Below are 17,544 nucleotides of genomic sequence, written 5' to 3'. Positions count from 1 at the left end.
GGTAAGTGATTATAATGTGTTCACAGGAGGCGATAATGGGCCAGTGAATGTGACATGTACACCTCTATCCACAGATTACAGCCCCCGGCTCCTCACATCTCCTGGAAGATTGGTGAGTAGCCCCCATCATCCACTGGTCAGGACGGGTCACAGAGAGCCTCCCGATTTACCGGCGTATTCTGTACAACCCTTGTATTAACTTCATCTTAATGTCTCCACCTCGTCTCTTTCCTTGTGTCTGACCCTCCTCCTCCTCATCGCCTTCTTTGTGTCTGACCCTCCTCCTCCTCATCGCCTTCTTTGTGTCTGACCCTCCTCCTCGTCTCCTTCGTGTCTCACCCTCCTCGTTGTCGCCTTCTTCGTGTCTGACCCTCCTCCTCTTCATCGCCTTTTTTGTGTCTGACCCTCCTCCTCGCCTTCTTTGTGTCTGACCCTCCTCCTTGTCGTCACCTTCTTTGTGTCTGACCCTCTTTCTCGTTGTCGCCTTCTTCGTGTCTGACCTCCTTGTCGTCGTCGTCGTCGTCTTCATGTCTGACCCTCTTCCTCGTCGTCATCCCCTTCTTTGTGTCTGACCCTCCTCCTCGTCTCCTTCTTTGTGTCTGACCCTCCTCCTCGTCATCGCCTTCTTTGTGTCTGACCCTCCTCCTCGTCTCCTTCTTTGTGTCTGACCCTCCTCCTCGTCTCCTTCTTTGTGTCTGACCCTCCTCCTCGTCATCGCCTTCTTTGTGTCTGACCCTCCTCCTCGTCATCGCCTTCTTTGTGTCTGACCCTCCTCCTCGTCTCCTTCTTTGTGTCTGACCTTCCTCATCGCCTTCTTCGTGTCTGACCTCCTTGTCGTCGTCTTCGTCTTCATGTCTGACCCTCTTCCTCGTCGTCATCCCCTTCTTTGTGTCTGACCCTCCTCCTCGTCATCGCCTTCTGTGAGGCAAATCCCGGGATATGAAGATGAATTATGACTCCAGTCATAATCCCTCATCACTCCCTGGCAGTGCCCCCTCCCTTCTTGTTCTCAGTGTTCCACTTACACCTCCATGGCCATGTCCTGTGATATGGAAATTAGGTGGCTTGGGGACAATGGACACAGGATGACTCCCTGCCGTGACCCTGTAGTGGGGGCTGCTAGCTAGTTAGCAAGGCTATGGAAATAGCCAGACAGAACGACTCCAGTAAAAAATGGTTCATATCTCGCAAGCCATATTTCCGATAAATATGGCAACCATAAAAATGGTGTCTCCGCATGCGGACGATGCCGGCACACCCTTTTTATGGGAGCAGGACATTGGGAAATGCCCCAGGCGTGATATCAGCCAATGGGGAACTGGCAGACAGGTCATGAGTCCCCTCGTTCTGTACCTCCCCCCTTTTGAGGGCGCTAGGGGGCAGCACACTCCGGTGTTCCCCCGTGCGCCCGTCCGCGACCTCTCCTTGTCGGGACAGCCCGTCTGCGTTACCGTGGTCACGGCCCCTTTTGTGGCGAATGGTGAAGTTGTATTGCTGGAGCGCAAGGCTCCATCGCAACAATCGCCCATTCGTCCCAGAGACGGTGTGCAACCAGCTGAGGGGATTGTGGTCCGTCTCCACGATGAAGTGGCGCCCGTATAGATAGGGTTGCAGACGCTGCAGGGCCCACACTATGGCCAGGCACTCCTTCTCCATCGTGGAATAGGCAACTTCCCTTGGTAACAGCTTCCTGCTCAGGTACAAGACTGGGTGCTCTTGGCTCGCAGAGTCCACCTGGCTGAGCACCGCACCGAGGCCGAAGTCACTGGCGTCGGTCTGTACTACAAACGGCCGCGTGAAGTTGGCTGCCTGTAGCACGGGCGGGCTGGACAGGGCGTCCTTTAGGGCCCGGAAGGCTGTCTCGCAGTCCATTGTCCAATCGACTGCAGAGGGCAGCTTCTTCTTGGTGAGGTCCGTCAAGGGCTTTGCCAGGCTACTATAGCATGGAACAAACCTCCTATAGTACCCAGCGGTCCCCAAGAAGGACATCACCTGCTTCTTGGTCCTGGGGGTGGGCCAGGATGCGATGGCTTCCACTTTCTCAGGCTCGGGCTTCAGTGTTCTCCCACCTACCCGGTGACCGAGGTACTGGACCTCGCTCATGGCCAGCTGACACTTTCCCGGCTTGATGGTCAAACCTGCCCGGTGGATCCGCCTGAGCACCTGTGCTAGATGCTCTAGGTGGTCCTCCCAGGTGGGACTGAAGACGGCAATGTCATCCAGGTACGCGGCCGCGTACCCTTCAAGTCCCTTGCGCAGGGTGTTGACCATCCGCTGGAAAGTGGCAGGGGCATTCCTCATCCCGAATGGCATCACCGTGGACTCGTACAGTCCAAATGGGGTAATAAAGGCAGAGCGTTCCCTGGCCTTGCGAGTCAGGGGGATCTGCCAATATCCCCGGCTCAGATCCATGATGGTCAGGTACTGAGCCCCGGCCAACTGATCGAGCAGGTCATCGATGCGTGGCATTGGGTACGCATCGGCAACCGTGACCGCATTGAGCCCCCTGTAGTCCACGCAGAACCGAGTGGTTCGGTCCTTCTTAGGGACGAGGACTACAGGCGAGGCCCAAGCGCTGTTGGATGCCTGGATCACCCCCAGCTTCAGCATCTCGTCAATCTCCTGGCGCATGTGTTGCTGCACCTCCAGGGAGACCCGATATGCTGAACGCCGGATCGGGGGATGATCCCCAGTGTCCACGTGATGGACAGCCAAGTCAGTCCTTCCGGGCTGGTTGGTAAACAACCCCCGGAAGGGGTGTAGGGTGGCCCACAGCTGGGACCGTTGGTCCTCCAAGAGCTGGTGGCCAACCTCCACATCCTCAATGGATCCGCCTGCCCTAACCTGGGCTAGCATATCCAAGAGGGTTTCCGCTTCTCCCTCCTCGGGCAGGTTGCACACGGGGAGCGCACATGCCTCCCGCTCATGATGTGCCTTCATCATGTTCACATGGAAGGGCTTCCGCCTTCCACGGGCAGGGTCCAGGGTGACCAGGTACGTTACAGGGTTGAGCTGCTGGTACACGAGGTATGGGCCTTCCCAGGCTGCCTGAAGCTTGTCCTGTGGTACGGGGACCAGTACCCACACCTTTTGACCCACTTGGTAGGTCCTCTCACAAGCGTTCTGGTCGTACCAACGCTTCTGATCGGCCTGGGCTTGAGCCATATTGTCGTGTACCAGTTGCGTCAAGGCCTGCATTTTGTCCCGGAAGCGCATGACATACTCGATAACCGACACTCCAGGGGTGGCCAAATCCCCTTCCCAAGCCTCTTTCACCAGAGCCAGGGGGCCCCGCACACGTCGCCCGTACAGGAGCTCAAACGGTGAGAATCCTGTTGAGGCCTGTGGAACCTCCCGGTAAGCAAATAACAGGTGTGGGAGATACCGCTCCCAGTCACGCCCATGGGAGTCGACCAACATCTTAAGCATCTGCTTTAAGGTGCCATTGAACCGCTCGCACAGGCCATTAGTCTGTGGATGGTACGGGCTGGCCACCAGATGTCGCACCTGGACTTGCTTACAGAGGGCCTCCATCAGCTGGGACATGAATTGGGTCCCCCGGTCAGTGAGCATTTCCTGGGGAAAACCCACTCGGGAGAAAATCTCCAGCAATGCGGTGGCCACCTTGTCAGCCCGAATGGACGACAAGGCCACTGCTTCTGGGTACCGGGTGGCATAGTCCACTACCGTCAGTATGAAGCGTTTCCCGGAGCTGCTGGGGATGGCCAGCGGGCCGACCAGATCCACAGCCACCCTCCTGAAAGGCTCATCGATGATGGGCAGAGATACCAGTGGGGCTTTGGGGCGTGGCCCCGCCTTCCCCACTCTCTGACAGGTTTCACACGAACGGCAGTAGGCAGCCACATCGGCCCCCATCTTTGGCCAGTAGAAATGCTGGTTTAACCTGGCCTTGGTCTTAGCGATCCCTAGGTGTCCGGCCATCGGAATCTCATGTGCGATCCGCAACAACTCCGTCCGGAACGGATAGGGTACCACCAACTGTCGGTCCCTGGGCCACGCCTCCGGTGAACCCTGCTGGACCGTGGCCCGGTACAGCCGTCCTTGGTCCCAGACCACTCGCTCCGGGTCCGAGTCCGAGGGAGGCTGTGCCGCCTGCTCCTTAAGAGCTTTCAGGCTGTCGTCAGCTTCTAACGCTGCCTGAAACCCCTGACTAGATGTGGCCAGAATCGACGAGACTGTCACATCTTCAGTCAGTACCCCGGGACCTGTGTCCTGGCCTCCACCTGACTCGGCTGCCACTTGGTCAGAAGGGGAAGAGCTATCGGACCTCCGGGAGGCCCCTTGGCTTCCAGCACTCCCACTGCGGGTGACAGCGGCCACAGCCGCTGCGACCGTGGGTCGTGCCTGCTCCTCCTCCGTTCCTGACCAAGTCGCCGGTTCAGGCAGACCTACCTGGCTTCCTGACACCCCGGTTGTGGGGGAACCATGCACCGAGATCTTACCTGGGAGCACTTCCGCTCCTGGACCGGCCCCAATCTCACCTGCCTGTTCCCCTCCTGCAGCAACAGAACCCCGCTGTGAAATCTCTGGGGACCCCACATTTGCTGTGGTAGCCCCCACCCCACACACTGGTCCTCCCCCTGCAGCACCCTGCTCTCTGCTTATCCCTGCAGAGGGCAACAGATCCCAGCTCACAGGCTGGTTACTTGTAGAGGCATTGTCACCCCTTTCTCTGACCCCCTCCCCTGTCACAGCTGCAGCTGTGTGTGTGTCTATGGTGTCTGTGCAAGCAGAAATATCAGAGTTCACTCCCTCCTCCCTTACATCATTCATAGATAACACATTAACATTGTCCGGAGGCATGTCAGTACTGGCTGAAGGTTCAGCCCTTGGTTGGGGCCCAAACTGGGAGGTTATCTGCCCCAAATCTGTCCCAAGTAGCACGTTTGCAGGGATCCGATCAGTTACCCCCACCTCCCTCACCCCTCGCCCTGCGCCCCAGTCCACATAAATGTCAGCAACAGGCAGCGCCGGGTCAGTGCCTCCAATCCCGGAGACAGCGAGGGTTTTTCCAGGGATCAAGTCTTGGGGGGACACCATCTCAGGCCGCACCAGAGTCACCTCCGAGGCGCTGTCTCGCAGTCCTATGGTCACAGACCGGCCGACGGTGACAGGTTGGAAGCTGTCCAGGGACCTACCACCACCCCCACCCACACAATACACCTTGGGCGGCCCTTGGGACGGGGACGGAGCCGGGGCCTTGGGACGCTGAGGGCACATGGCCTTGAAGTGTCCAGGTAGGTTGCACTGGTGGCACCGTCTTGGTTCTGCCACGGGCCTGGAGAGGGGAGTTGAGGGGCAGGTGGGGCAGGTGGGGCAGTCGCAGAATTCATCTTACCCCCTCTCCAGGTGCTGCTGGTGGCTGCTCTCCTGGCTTCAGGAGCCCGATTGTTGGTGTAGTCATCGGCCAGGGCAGCTGTAGCCGTGGACCCCTTTGGCTTCTGGTCTCGGATGAACTGGCGGAGATCCTCAGGGCAGTTCCACAAGAGTTGCTCCGTGATGACCAAGTCCAGGATCTCTGGTCCGGTGGAAAGCTGCAGGCCTTGGGTCCAGTGGTCGGCAGCTCGGGCACTTCTGCAGGGTCCGGAACTTCTTGCGGTAGGACTCCGGGGTGAGGTTGTACTGTTGGATCAGGGCCCGCTTGATGGTGTCGTAGCCCTGATCTGCCTCAGCAGGCAAGTCCCCAAGGATATCCAGGGCCTTACCCCTTAAACGGGGGGTCAGGTATTTGGCCCACTGGTCCTTGTTCAGATGGTGCTGCAAGCAAGTCCGTTCAAAAGCAGTCAAGAAAGAGTCCAAGTCTCCATCCTTCTCCAGCACTGGGAAGTCCTCAACACGGACCTTTGGAAGTTTGGTGTCTTGAAGGTCACGTGTGGCTGATGAGGGCCGGAGCTGAGCTAGCTGCAGCTGGTAGTCACGCTCTGCCTGGCGCTCTTCACGCGCTGCCTGCCGCTCCGCAGCCTCACGCGCTGCTTGCCGCTCTGCCCTGCGCTCTGCCAGGAGTCCCTTGTAGCCCTCCTGGTCTCCAGCCTGGAGAAGGGCCATAGCCATTTGAAGAAGGCTATCCGAGCCTCCCAGGCTCGGTGGAATGGCACGTGGTGATCTGCGGCCCGCTGCGGAGCCTGGTGATTCACTGTCCATTGCAGAGCGGAGGGCTGGCATCTGGCTCGTTGAGGACCCTTGGGTGAGCTGCTCCTCATCTTGTCCAGCAGTGCCAGGTTGTGCAATGTCCTCTGCAGAGCTGTTTTCTGGCGTCGAGCTCCTGGAGGACTCGTGGGCAACCTCCTCATTACTGTCCACAGCACCGTTCTCCCTCTCTTCGGCTCCTGCCTTAGCATTGGCCAGTTGCATAGCTCTGCTCCTGGTGCCATCAGCCATTCTTGCAGACTTTTGGTCACTGACACAGAACTGACACCTGATGCCTCCACACACCTTACAGTATCTGCACTCTGACACTCTAGTGTTGAGCTAGTCTGAAGACCCCAGCAGCCACAGCTGCTGCAGGCAGTCTTTAGTGTCTGGGAGTATGGGTCTCACACTCACACACACTATTATCTCGATCCCACCGCTATGCCACCAATATGTCACAAACCACCGGGGGGGTCACTCAGAAATCCCCCGCGCTGGCTACCAGTACGTCACAATCGGGGGGTAACAAGTGGGGGTCACCCCTCCTTTATACCTCCCGACCGACAGACAGAGCACATGACGCGCTCTCTAGCGCCCCTCTTATAGTCAGGCCAATTATGGAATTGCCCGACGATAAGCAAGGAGGCCGCTATACTACTTATGCCGATTATTGAAGGGTCCCCGGTGAGAGTAGGGTATATATTCCCCCGACCTCCGCGGGCGGAATATATAAAATCTCCCCGAATCTCACTGGCCTCCCCACAATAATCCTTGGCACAAACTCGCTGCCACCAACCGATTTACGGTAACTATTAGCCGAACACACAGACGTGGGATTCAAGATCGAGATAACAGAACAGCCCAAGATTAATTATATAATTTAATCAGCCTAAAGCACACTAGAAACTACAATATATACAATAGGGAATCTACAGAATATACATATGTCAGAGTACAGTTACAATCAAAGCATGGGTTACAAACAGGCATACACAGTTCCAGCAGTTACCTTGTTGCGTCTGGCCACAGGGGGGCGCTGTACCCAGGTTTCTAGGATCCTTCCCACAGATGTTTCCTACACGTGCCCCCAGCGAAAAGAACACTGGAAAATGGCCGAAGTAGGGTTATCAACCTGGGCACATCCAGGTCCCCTCCTACCTTAGTGACCTCACAGGGAGCACTGCTCCACCCCTGGCTTGAGTTATGGACAATCCACAACATGGAATATGGGCCATAACTTTGCCTGGGAGCGTCGTAGGCGGACGCCAATGCTCTCATTGTGACAGTTATGAATTTAGCTACAGAACGAGGGGACTCATGACCTGTCTGCCAGTTCCCCATTGGCTGATATCACGCCTGGGGCATTTCCCAATGTCCTGCTCCCATAAAAAGGGTGTGCCGGCATCGTCCGCATGCGGAGACACCATTTTTATGGTTGCCATATTTATCGGAAATATGGCTTGCGAGATATGAACCATTTTTTACTGGAGTCGTTCTGTCTGGCTATTTCCATAGCCTTGCTAACTAGCTAGCAGCCCCCACTACAGGGTCACGGCAGGGAGTCATCCTGTGTCCATTGTCCCCAAGCCACCTAATTTCCATATCACAGGACATGGCCATGGAGGTGTAAGTGGAACACTGAGAACAAGAAGGGAGGGGGCACTGCCAGGGAGTGATGAGGGATTATGACTGGAGTCATAATTCATCTTCATATCCCGGGATTTGCCTCACACCTTCTTTGTGTCTGACCCTCCTCCTCGTCATCGCCTTCTTTGTGTCTGACCCTCCTCCTCGTCATCGCCTTCTTTGTGTCTGACCCTCCTCCTCGTCATCGCCTTCTTTGTGTCTGACCCTCCTCCTCGTCTCCTTCTTTGTGTCTGACCCTCTTCCTCGTTGTCGAATTCTTTGTGTCTGACCCTCCTCTTCGTCGTCGCCTTCTTTGTGTCTGACCCTCCTCTTCGTCGTCGCCTTCTTTGTGTCTGACCCTCCTCCTCGTCATTGCTTTCTTTGTGTCTGACCCTCCTCCTCCTCGTCATTGCTTTATTTGTGTCTGACCCTCCTCCTCCTTGTCGGATTCTTCATGTCTGACCCTCCTCCTCCTCGTCATTGCTTTATTTGTGTCTGACTCTCCTCCTCCTTGTCGGATTCTTCATGTCTGACCCTCCTCCTCGTCATTGCTTTCTTTGTGTCTGACCCTCCTCCTCCTCGTCTCCTTCTTCGTGTCTGACCCTCCTCCTCCTCGTCTCCTTCGTGTCTGACCCTCCTGTATTGACCCATCAGCTCCATACTCCCGGTCACCTCACACATCTCCTTTTCATGGTCTTTGCGTCCTTAATGGTGCCATGTTTAATCCCCCTACCGCATTCTCCTTGGTCACTTGGGGGGTTACGTTTGCCGGCAGAGGCCTGAAGACACAGTGTCAATAGGGTGTATGAGTGGTGGTCACTGACCCCCTGTGCGGTGCACTTGTATGTGGCTGGACCTCGTTCCCCCATTCATTCCAGTTGGTCTGTGATGGTTGTTGTGTTGCATGAAATAACACTGACATCAGATCCTTTCCCCCTTGATTGGGGTGTTACTAGGCGGCTTCTGCATACGGCCGGTCCAATGTCCTCCTCTTCCTCTATCCTTTGTGAATCCCACCTCTGCCCCGCCGCCTCGGTGCCTGCTTTCGCTCTGTGCCGCCTCGGTGCCTGCTTTCGCTCTGTGCCGCCTCGGTGCCTGCTTTCGCTCTGTGCCGCCTCGGTGCCTGCTTTTGCTCTGTGCCGCCTCGGTGCCTGCTTTTGCTCTGTGCCGCCTCGGTGCCTGCTTTTGCTCTGTGCCGCCTCGGTGCCTGCTTTCGCTCTGTGCCGCCTCGGTGCCTGCTTTCGCTCTGTGCCGCCTCGGTGCCTGCTTTCGCTCTGTGCCGCGGGTTGCATTGTTTTTGCCTCCTCCTTTCTCTTCACCTCTTGCATTGTGTTTGCCGCCTCCTTTTCCTCGCCGCTTATATTGTGTTTGCCTCTTCCATTCTCCTCGCCGGTTGCATTGTTTTTGCCTCTTCCTTTGTCCTCGCCGGTTGCATTGTTTTTGCTTCCTCCTTTCTCCTCGCCGGTTGCATTGTCTTTGCCTCCTCCTTTCTCCCCGCCGGTTGCATTGTTTTTGCCTCTTCCTTTGTCCTCGTGGTTGCATTGTGTTTGCCTCTTGCATTCTCCTTGCCGGTTGGATTGTTTTTGCCGCCACCTTTCTCTTCGCCGGTTGCATTGTTTTTGCTTCCTCCTTTCTCTTTGCTGGTTGCATTGTCTTTGCCTCCTCCTTTCTCCTCACCGGTTGCATTGTTTTTGCCTCCTCCTTTCTCTTTGCCGGTTGCATTGTTTTTGCCTCCTCCTTTCTCTTTGCCGGTTGGATTGTTTTTGCCTCCTCCTTTGTCCTCGCCGGTTGCATTGTTTTTGCCTCTTCCTTTGTCCTCGCGGTTGCATTGTTTTTGCCTCTTCCTTTCTCCCATTTATCTCCTTTTATTACTTTCCTGTTTTGCTTTCTTCCTAGCTCAGTATCTTGCTCCTTTTTCTTAGCCGTACCCTTTCTTCTGTGTGGCTGGGTGATTCCCGCTCGCTCTTTTGCATGCTTCCCCATCTTCCGCCCCTCCTCCATGCTTGTCGCCTTCTCTTACCGCTTGCTCTGCCTTCCAGTCTCTCTCAGACAAGAAGTTTGACTACAGAGAGTTTGCCGCTATCCCGTCTTCCAAACCAGTGTATGAGATCCAGGTACCGTGCTGCATGAATTCACAGGATTGGATCAGGACCAATCTGTGCCTGGTGCCGCCGTCCTGGTGATCAGGGCCGGCACCGCGGGTTGTGGTGATGGATGAGGGGAGTTGCGGGGTCTGGTTTGGTTTTGGGGAAGGGCTTTCTTGTTTTATTAACACCTCTTTATAACGTCAGACACAAAATAAATCTCCACTGATGAGACCCTGCATCTTGTAAGACGCTCCAGTCACATCCAGCGCTGCAGTCACCGTCTGTCCAGCTTACCTTAGTTCTCAGGATCACACATTAATGCCTTGTCGTCTCTGAGGACTTTTCCTCTTTATCTGTCAGCTCATCTTGTCAGTGAGCAGAAGTGTGAGCGCAGCTGTGGATGTGACTGGAGAGTATAAGGTGCACAACAAGAACGGTAGTGCAGAGATCATGAACATCTCATCTTTGGCCGATTCCACCATTGCTGGAGTGACTGTGTATGTTGGTCGCTGGGTACGCGGTGACGCCTGGTGCTGCGCACGCGGTGACGCCTGGTGCTGCGCACGTGGTGACGCCTGGTGCTGCGCACGCGGTGACGCCTGGTGCTGCGCTCGCGGTGACGCCTGGTGCTGCGCTCGCGGTGACGCCTGGTGCTGCGCTCGCGGTGACGCCTGGTGCTGCGCTCGCGGTGACGCCTGGTGCTGCGCTCGCGGTGACGCCTGGTGCTGCGCTCGCGGTGACGCCTGGTGCTGCGCTCTGTGTTTCCTGCTCCGCACTTCTGCTTGTGGTGGGCTTCTATGTAGTATGGCTGCATGCCCCCATCACCAGTCTGTACTCTGCGGCATTCATATCTCCTTTCTGATTTCTAGTCCCCAGATGCAACATCCGGCTCAAAACACACAGAAGATGGCAGAATATCAGGTAAGGGTATGAATACTTATGAAAGTGTGGGGTCAGTCTATATACATGTTCAAAGAAAGACGCTGTGTATCCTGCCTTATTCCTGGTGCAGGGGAGACGCTGTGTATCCTGCCTTATTCCTGGTGCAGGGGAGACGCTGTATATCCTGCCTTATTCCTGGTGCAGGGGAGACGCTGTGTATCCTGCCTTATTCCTGGTGCGGGGGAGACGCTGTGTATCCTGCCTTATTTCTGGTGCAGGGGAGACACTGTATATCCTGCCTTATTTCTGGTGCAGGGGAGACACTGTATATACTGCCTTATTTCTGGTGCAGGGGAGACGTGTGTCCTGTCTTATGCCTGGTGCAGGGGAGACGCTGTATATCCTGCCTTATTCCTGGTGCAGGGGAGACGCTGTATATCCTGCCTTATTCCTGGTGCAGGGGAGACGCTGTGTATCCTGCCTTATTCCTGGTGCAGGGGAGACGCTGTATATCCTGCCTTATTCCTGGTGCAGGGGAGACGCTGTGTATCCTGCCTTATTCCTGGTGCAGGGGAGACGCTGTGTATCCTGCCTTATTCCTGGTGCGGGGGAGACGCTGTGTATCCTGCCTTATTTCTGGTGCAGGGGAGACACTGTATATCCTGCCTTATTTCTGGTGCAGGGGAGACACTGTATATACTGCCTTATTTCTGGTGCAGGGGAGACGTGTGTCCTGTCTTATGCCTGGTGCAGGGGAGACGCTGTATATCCTGCCTTATTCCTGGTGCAGGGGAGACGCTGTGTATCCTGCCTTATTCCTGGTGCAGGGGAGACGCTGTATATCCTGCCTTATTCCTGGTGCAGGGGAGACGCTGTGTATCCTGCCTTATTCCTGGTGCAGGGGAGACGCTGTGTATCCTGCCTTATTCCTGGTGCGGGGGAGACGCTGTGTATCCTGCCTTATTCCTGGTGCAGGGGAGACGCTGTATATCCTGCCTTATTCCTGGTGCAGGGGAGACGCTGTGTATCCTGCCTTATTCCTGGTGCGGGGGAGACGCTGTGTATCCTGCCTTATTCCTGGTGCAGGGGAGACACTGTATATCCTGCCTTATTTCTGGTGCAGGGGAGACACTGTATATACTGCCTTATTTCTGGTGCAGGGGAGACGTGTGTCCTGTCTTATGCCTGGTGCAGGGGAGACGCTGTGTATCTTGCCTTATTCCTGGTGCAGGGGAGACGCTGTATATCCTGCCTTATTCCTGGTGCAGGGGAGACGCTGTATATCCTGCCTTATTCCTGGTGCAGGGGAGACGCTGTGTATCCTGCCTTATTCCTGGTGCAGGGCAGATTGTGTATCCTGCCTTATTCCTGGTGCAGGGGAGACCCTGTATATCCTGCCTTATTTCTGGTGCAGGGGAGACCCTGTGTATCCTGCCTTATTCCTGGTGCAGGGGAGACGCTGTATATCCTGCCTTATTCCTGGTCCAGGGGAGACGCTGTGTATCCTGCCTTATTCCTGGTGCAGGGGAGACGCTGTGTATCCTGCCTTATTCCTGGTGCAGGGGAGACGCTGTGTATCCTGCCTTATTCCTGGTGCAGGGGAGACGCTGTGTATCCTGCCTTATTCCTGGTGCAGGGGAGACGCTGTGTATCCTGCCTTATTCCTGGTGCAGGGGAGACGCTGTATATCCTGCCTTATTCCTGGTGCAGGGGAGACGCTGTGTATCTTGCCTTATTCCTGGTGCAGGGGAGACGCTGTGTATCCTGCCTTATTCCTGGTGCAGGGGAGACGCTGTGTATCCTGCCTTATTCCTGGTGCAGGGGAGACGCTGTGTATCCTGCCTTATTCCTGGTGCAGGGGAGACCCTGTGTATCCTGCCTTATTCCTGGTGCAGGGGAGACGCTGTGTATCCTGTCTTATTTCTGGTGCAGGGGAGACGCTGTGTATCCTGTCTTATTTCTGGTGCAGGGGAGACCCTGTATATCCTGTCTTATTTCTGGTGCAGGGGAGACGCTGTGTATCCTGCCTTATTCCTGGTGCAGGGGACACCCTGTATATCCTGCCTTATTTCTGGTGCAGGGGAGACGCTGTGTATCCTGCCTTATTCCTGGTGCAGGGGAGACGCTGTGTATCCTGCCTTATTCCTGGTGCAGGGGAGATTGTATATCCTGCCTTATTCCTGGTGCAGGGGAGATTGTGTATCCTGCCTTATTCCTGGTGCAGGGGAGACGCTGTATATCCTGCCTTATTCCTGGTGCAGGGGAGACGCTGTGTATCCTGCCTTATTCCTGGTGCAGGGGAGATTGTATATCCTGCCTTATTCCTGGTGCAGGGGAGACTATGTATATCCTGCCTTATTCCTGGTGCAGGGGAGACGCTGTGTATCCTGCCTTATTCCTGGTGCAGGGGAGATTGTATATCCTGCCTTATTCCTGGTGCAGGGGAGACGCTGTATATACTGCCTTATTCCTGGTGCAGGGGAGATGCTGTGTATCCTGCCTTATTCCTGGTGCAGGGGAGACGCTGTATATCCTGCCTTATTCCTGGTGCAGGGGAGACGCTGTGTATCCTGTCTTATTCCTGGTGCAGGGGAGACGCTGTGTATCCTGCCTTATTCCTGGTGCAGGGGAGATTGTATATCCTGCCTTATTCCTGGTGCAGGGGAGATTGTGTATCCTGCCTTATTCCTGATTGCTCATGTGCAGGTCTTTCCATTTTTCTTCTGTTTTGCCCTTATGTTGCTTTCTTTCCTTCCTCGTCCTCTGACAGATTGATCCTGTTCCTCTGTCTGCTCTTCCTGGTAGTGCGGCCTTCTGGGTAGGATTTACTGTGTGCTGCTTCTTGCATGTAGTGGTACTAACCTGTCGCCCCGGTGCAGATACACGATATACGGTGCAGCCGTTATATATAATATTGCATTGGCTCACACTTGGGGCTGACAACCATAGACAGGTTAGCAGCTGACAACCGAGTGAAGCTTGTGCTCATCCGCCGGAGCCAGATTTTCCTGACTTTACCCTCTCGCCCCCTCGGTCGGTGGCCGCCGGCTCACACTCACTCTCTTTCCCGTTTTCAGCACCGTACGGCTTCGAGGAAGAGGAGGCGCAGCAGCGAGAGGCTCTGGAAGAATACGGGGAAGGACAGGACGACCCCCTACCGGCCCCCAACACATCAGCACTGGAGGAAATGGCCAATTACAGCAACAAGCGGAAGCTGCGGCACACCCGGCGGAGCCTCGAGACCGCCGTCCCCACCTAGAGGACCGCCCTCAGCCAGCACTGTGAACACTCACTATACACAGACGGCTCGAGCGCCCAAGACTCCGCCCACCGCGCCACTGAGCCCGCTTCAATCAGAGACACTGTGACATCCGCCGCTCACCCGATGCGGCATGGTTGGGGGGGTTCCTGCGCGTCCCCCCGGCTCCGTGAAGGGACACGCTCTGGTTAGAGCTTCTGGTGCGACATTTACTCGCTTTTCGCGCTCTTCTTGGTGGCAGTTGCACATTCTCCATGTTTTGGACGGACGACCCGAAGAAACCGGCTGTGTAATATCTGATAACCAGCAGCGCTGTCACCCTCAGGTCCACGGCCTGGGGGCGCTCTTTGCCTTCTTACTGACTGTTCTCATTGGGCTTCAATTGGTTGACCCAAAAAAAAGTGGGGGGAGGGGGGGTGGATTGTAGTATGAGCCTGTAGTTTGTATATAACCTTATGATAAATTAGGGGACTTGGGGGCTACCAGGTGAGGACCGGGGTGGGGGTTACTGGGTGAGGGCCAGGGGGGGGCATTACCTGGTGAGGACTGAGGTGGTGTTACCTGGTGAGGACCGAGGTGGGGTTACCAGGTGAGGGCTGAGGGACATTACCTGGTGAGGACTGAGGTGGCGTTACCAGGTGAGGACCGAGGGACATTACCTGGTGAGGACCGAGGTGGTGGTTACTGGATAAGGGCCAGGGGGTCATTACCCGGTGAGGACCGAGGTGGGGGCTACCAGCTGAGGACCGAGGGGCATTACCTGGTGAGGACCGAGGTGGGGGTTACCAGGTGAGGACCAAGGGGCATTACCTGGTGAGGACCGAGGTGATTTTCACTGGGTGAGGGCTGCGGGGTCGTTACCCGGTGAGGGTTTTTGGGTGTTGCATAATGAGGCCTGTTTTCGGCTATGAAGCAGATTATGTGGTGGGGTTACCAGATGCTGGGGTTATCAGTCCTTTGTGGTCATTGCCTGGTGGAGGCTCCAGTGGATGTGACTGGTGGGTGGTATAAGGAGGGATGACATTGAGGTAGGTCGGGGGGGGGCATTGCCAGGCGCCGGTCTGATTTATCCCGTCTATATGAAGCAGTGGGTCGGTGGCTCGGCCCTCGCCATTTTCGGCTGATTTTTGGCCCCTTTTCACCTCGCTCGCGGACTTCGCTCCCCTGATTTTAGAGCTTCTCACAGATGAGTCTTCCAATAATGGTGATATTGTGTTTTTTTTTTTAAAGGAATTAGTTTTGGGGGCCCGCAGCGAAGTGACCGCGACTTTTATAGGAGTGTGTGAGTGGAGTGGCTGGGCGAGGATGGCGATCGCGTGGGGCGTGAATATTTATGAGTGACTGTGTTAATTTATAGTGTGTGAGTGCAGCGGGCGATCTCACTGCCTTCCCGTAGGACCTCGGACGCGGGGGCCGGCGAAGTCCGTGGGAATTATACCAGCTATCGAGCATACCCTCCCCCAAGACGTGGCAGACTGTGCCCGCGTGGTCGGGGGCCCCTCCTGGAGACGGGGCCACTTTTTATAACACTAATTTAAAAAGAAATTAGAAATTGTGATTTCCCAATGGACCGTTTTGTGTTTTCAGCACCTATGTGTTTCCATGGTTGCGGGTGCGGCCTCCCCGTATCACTGGATATCCTATAGATGGAAGGACTGCACTGTAACCATGGAGACGCATCACTCTGCATAGGAGCTGTGGACACAAAACGAGTGGAGACGATGAAGAGGACGAGGGCTAGATTTTAGGCTCCTTCTTCTTTTAGAAGTTTCTTTCTGGGCAGATGGATTTGCCGAGAGCGGAATCTGCGCAACCTCCATGGCGGTGCGTCTTCAGCAGTCACCTTCATGGCGGTGCGTCTTGGCGGCCACCTTTATGTTGGTGCGTCTTGGCGGCCACCTTTATGTTGGTGCGTCTTGGCGGCCACCTTTATGTTGGTGCGTCTTGGCGGCCACCTTTATGTTGGTGCGTCTTGGCGGCCACCTTTATGTTGGTGCGTCTTGGCGGCCACCTTTATGTTGGTGCGTCTTGGCGGCCACCTTTATGTTGGTGCGTCTTGGCGGCCACCTTTATGTTGATGCGTCTTGGCGGCCACCTTTATGTTGGTGCGTCTTGGCGGCCACCTTTATGTTGGTGCGTCTTGGCGGCCACCTTTATGTTGGTGCGTCTTGGCGGCCACCTTCATGGCGGTGCGTCTTGGCGGCCACCTTCATGGCGGTGCGTCTTGGCGGCCACCTTCATGGCGGTGCGTCTTCGGCGGCCACCTTCATGTTGGTGCGTCTTCAGCGGCTACCTTCATGGCGGTGCGTCTTCAGCGGTCACCTTCATGGCGGTGTGTCTTGGCGGCCACCTTCATGGCGGTGCGTCTTCGGCGGCCACCTTCATGTTGGTGCGTCTTCAGCGGCTACCTTCATGGCGGTGCGTCTTCAGCGGTCACCTTCATGGCGGTGCGTCTTCAGCGGCTACCTTCATGGCGGTGCGTCTTCAGCGGTCACCTTCATGGCGGTGCGTCTTCAGCGGCCACCTTCATGGCGGTGCGTCTTCAGCGGCCACCTTCATGGCGGTGTGTCTTGGCGGCCACCTTCATGGCGGTGCGTCTTGGCGGCCACCTTCATGGCGGTGCGTCTTCGGCGGCCACCTTCATGTTGGTGCGTCTTCAGCGGCTACCTTCATGGCGGTGCGTCTTCAGCGGTCACCTTCATGGCGGTGTGTCTTGGCGGCCACCTTCATGGCGGTGCGTCTTCGGCGGCCACCTTCATGTTGGTGCGTCTTCAGCGGCTACCTTCATGGCGGTGCGTCTTCAGCGGTCACCTTCATGGCGGTGCGTCTTCAGCGGCTACCTTCATGGCGGTGCGTCTTCAGCGGTCACCTTCATGGCGGTGCGTCTTCAGCGGCCACCTTCATGGCGGTGCGTCTTCAGCGGCCACCTTCATGGCGGTGTGTCTTGGCGGCCACCTTCATGGCGGTGCGTCTTCAGCGGCCACCTTCATGGCGGTGATCTTTCTTTGTTGCGCTGCCGGATACTTTCAGAGAAAAGTGTGGATGCCGGCTCCTGGGCATCGGGCGCTGTCTGGTGTTGGGCGATGGTGGCGCAGATGCCAGGTGATTGTTGAATGTTTCTCCCCCTGGTCTGCAGGGGGCACCGCGATGTGTCCACCCGAGGCCTGAGGTCGCCGCCCGGGACTGACTCTCAGATTTCTTATTTTAGAAGAATTTTCCTCACTTTTTTTCTTGCGTTTCATCCAGATGTACAATTACTACTCTCACTGTGCGCTGATGATGGGGCTTGCTGGGAGTTGTAGTTATACAGACGGACACCCACTATTGTAAGGTTATAATGCCGCCAAACTGTATCTCACCCCCCAATAAACAGACCCTTCATTACCCATGATTCCCATGCTCGGGGCCCCGCACGTTTATCATGTGACCGGCGTGAGGTGGACGGGGGAGGCGCGAGGCAGTGGCCTGTAATCAGTGATGTGGACCCCCAGGACCATCTCCACACCCCGCCGCTGCGGCGAGAGCCAAGCCCCGCCTGGT

At 56.1% G+C, this 17,544-nt stretch overlaps 1 protein-coding gene across 1 annotated transcript in view; it reads left to right on the top strand.

Moving 5' to 3' along the window:
• SCRIB (scribble planar cell polarity protein) overlaps window positions 1–14,415 on the top strand; it is a 131,652-nt gene extending 117,237 nt beyond the window's left edge. Inside the window, exons 29-32 of the mRNA XM_075315980.1 lie at window positions 75–112; window positions 9,816–9,890; window positions 10,733–10,784; window positions 13,823–14,415. Of these exons, the coding sequence (XP_075172095.1) occupies window positions 75–112; window positions 9,816–9,890; window positions 10,733–10,784; window positions 13,823–14,004 (347 nt within the window). The 3' untranslated portion in view covers window positions 14,005–14,415. The remainder of the gene's footprint in view (window positions 1–74; window positions 113–9,815; window positions 9,891–10,732; window positions 10,785–13,822) is intronic.
• The last annotated feature ends 3,129 nt before the right edge of the window (window positions 14,416–17,544 follow it).

The sequence above is a fragment of the Anomaloglossus baeobatrachus genome, chromosome 6 (assembly GCF_048569485.1).
Source record: "Anomaloglossus baeobatrachus isolate aAnoBae1 chromosome 6, aAnoBae1.hap1, whole genome shotgun sequence".
Taxonomy (NCBI): domain Eukaryota; kingdom Metazoa; phylum Chordata; class Amphibia; order Anura; family Aromobatidae; genus Anomaloglossus; species Anomaloglossus baeobatrachus.
This window is presented reverse-complemented; position numbering and strand designations above follow the sequence as displayed.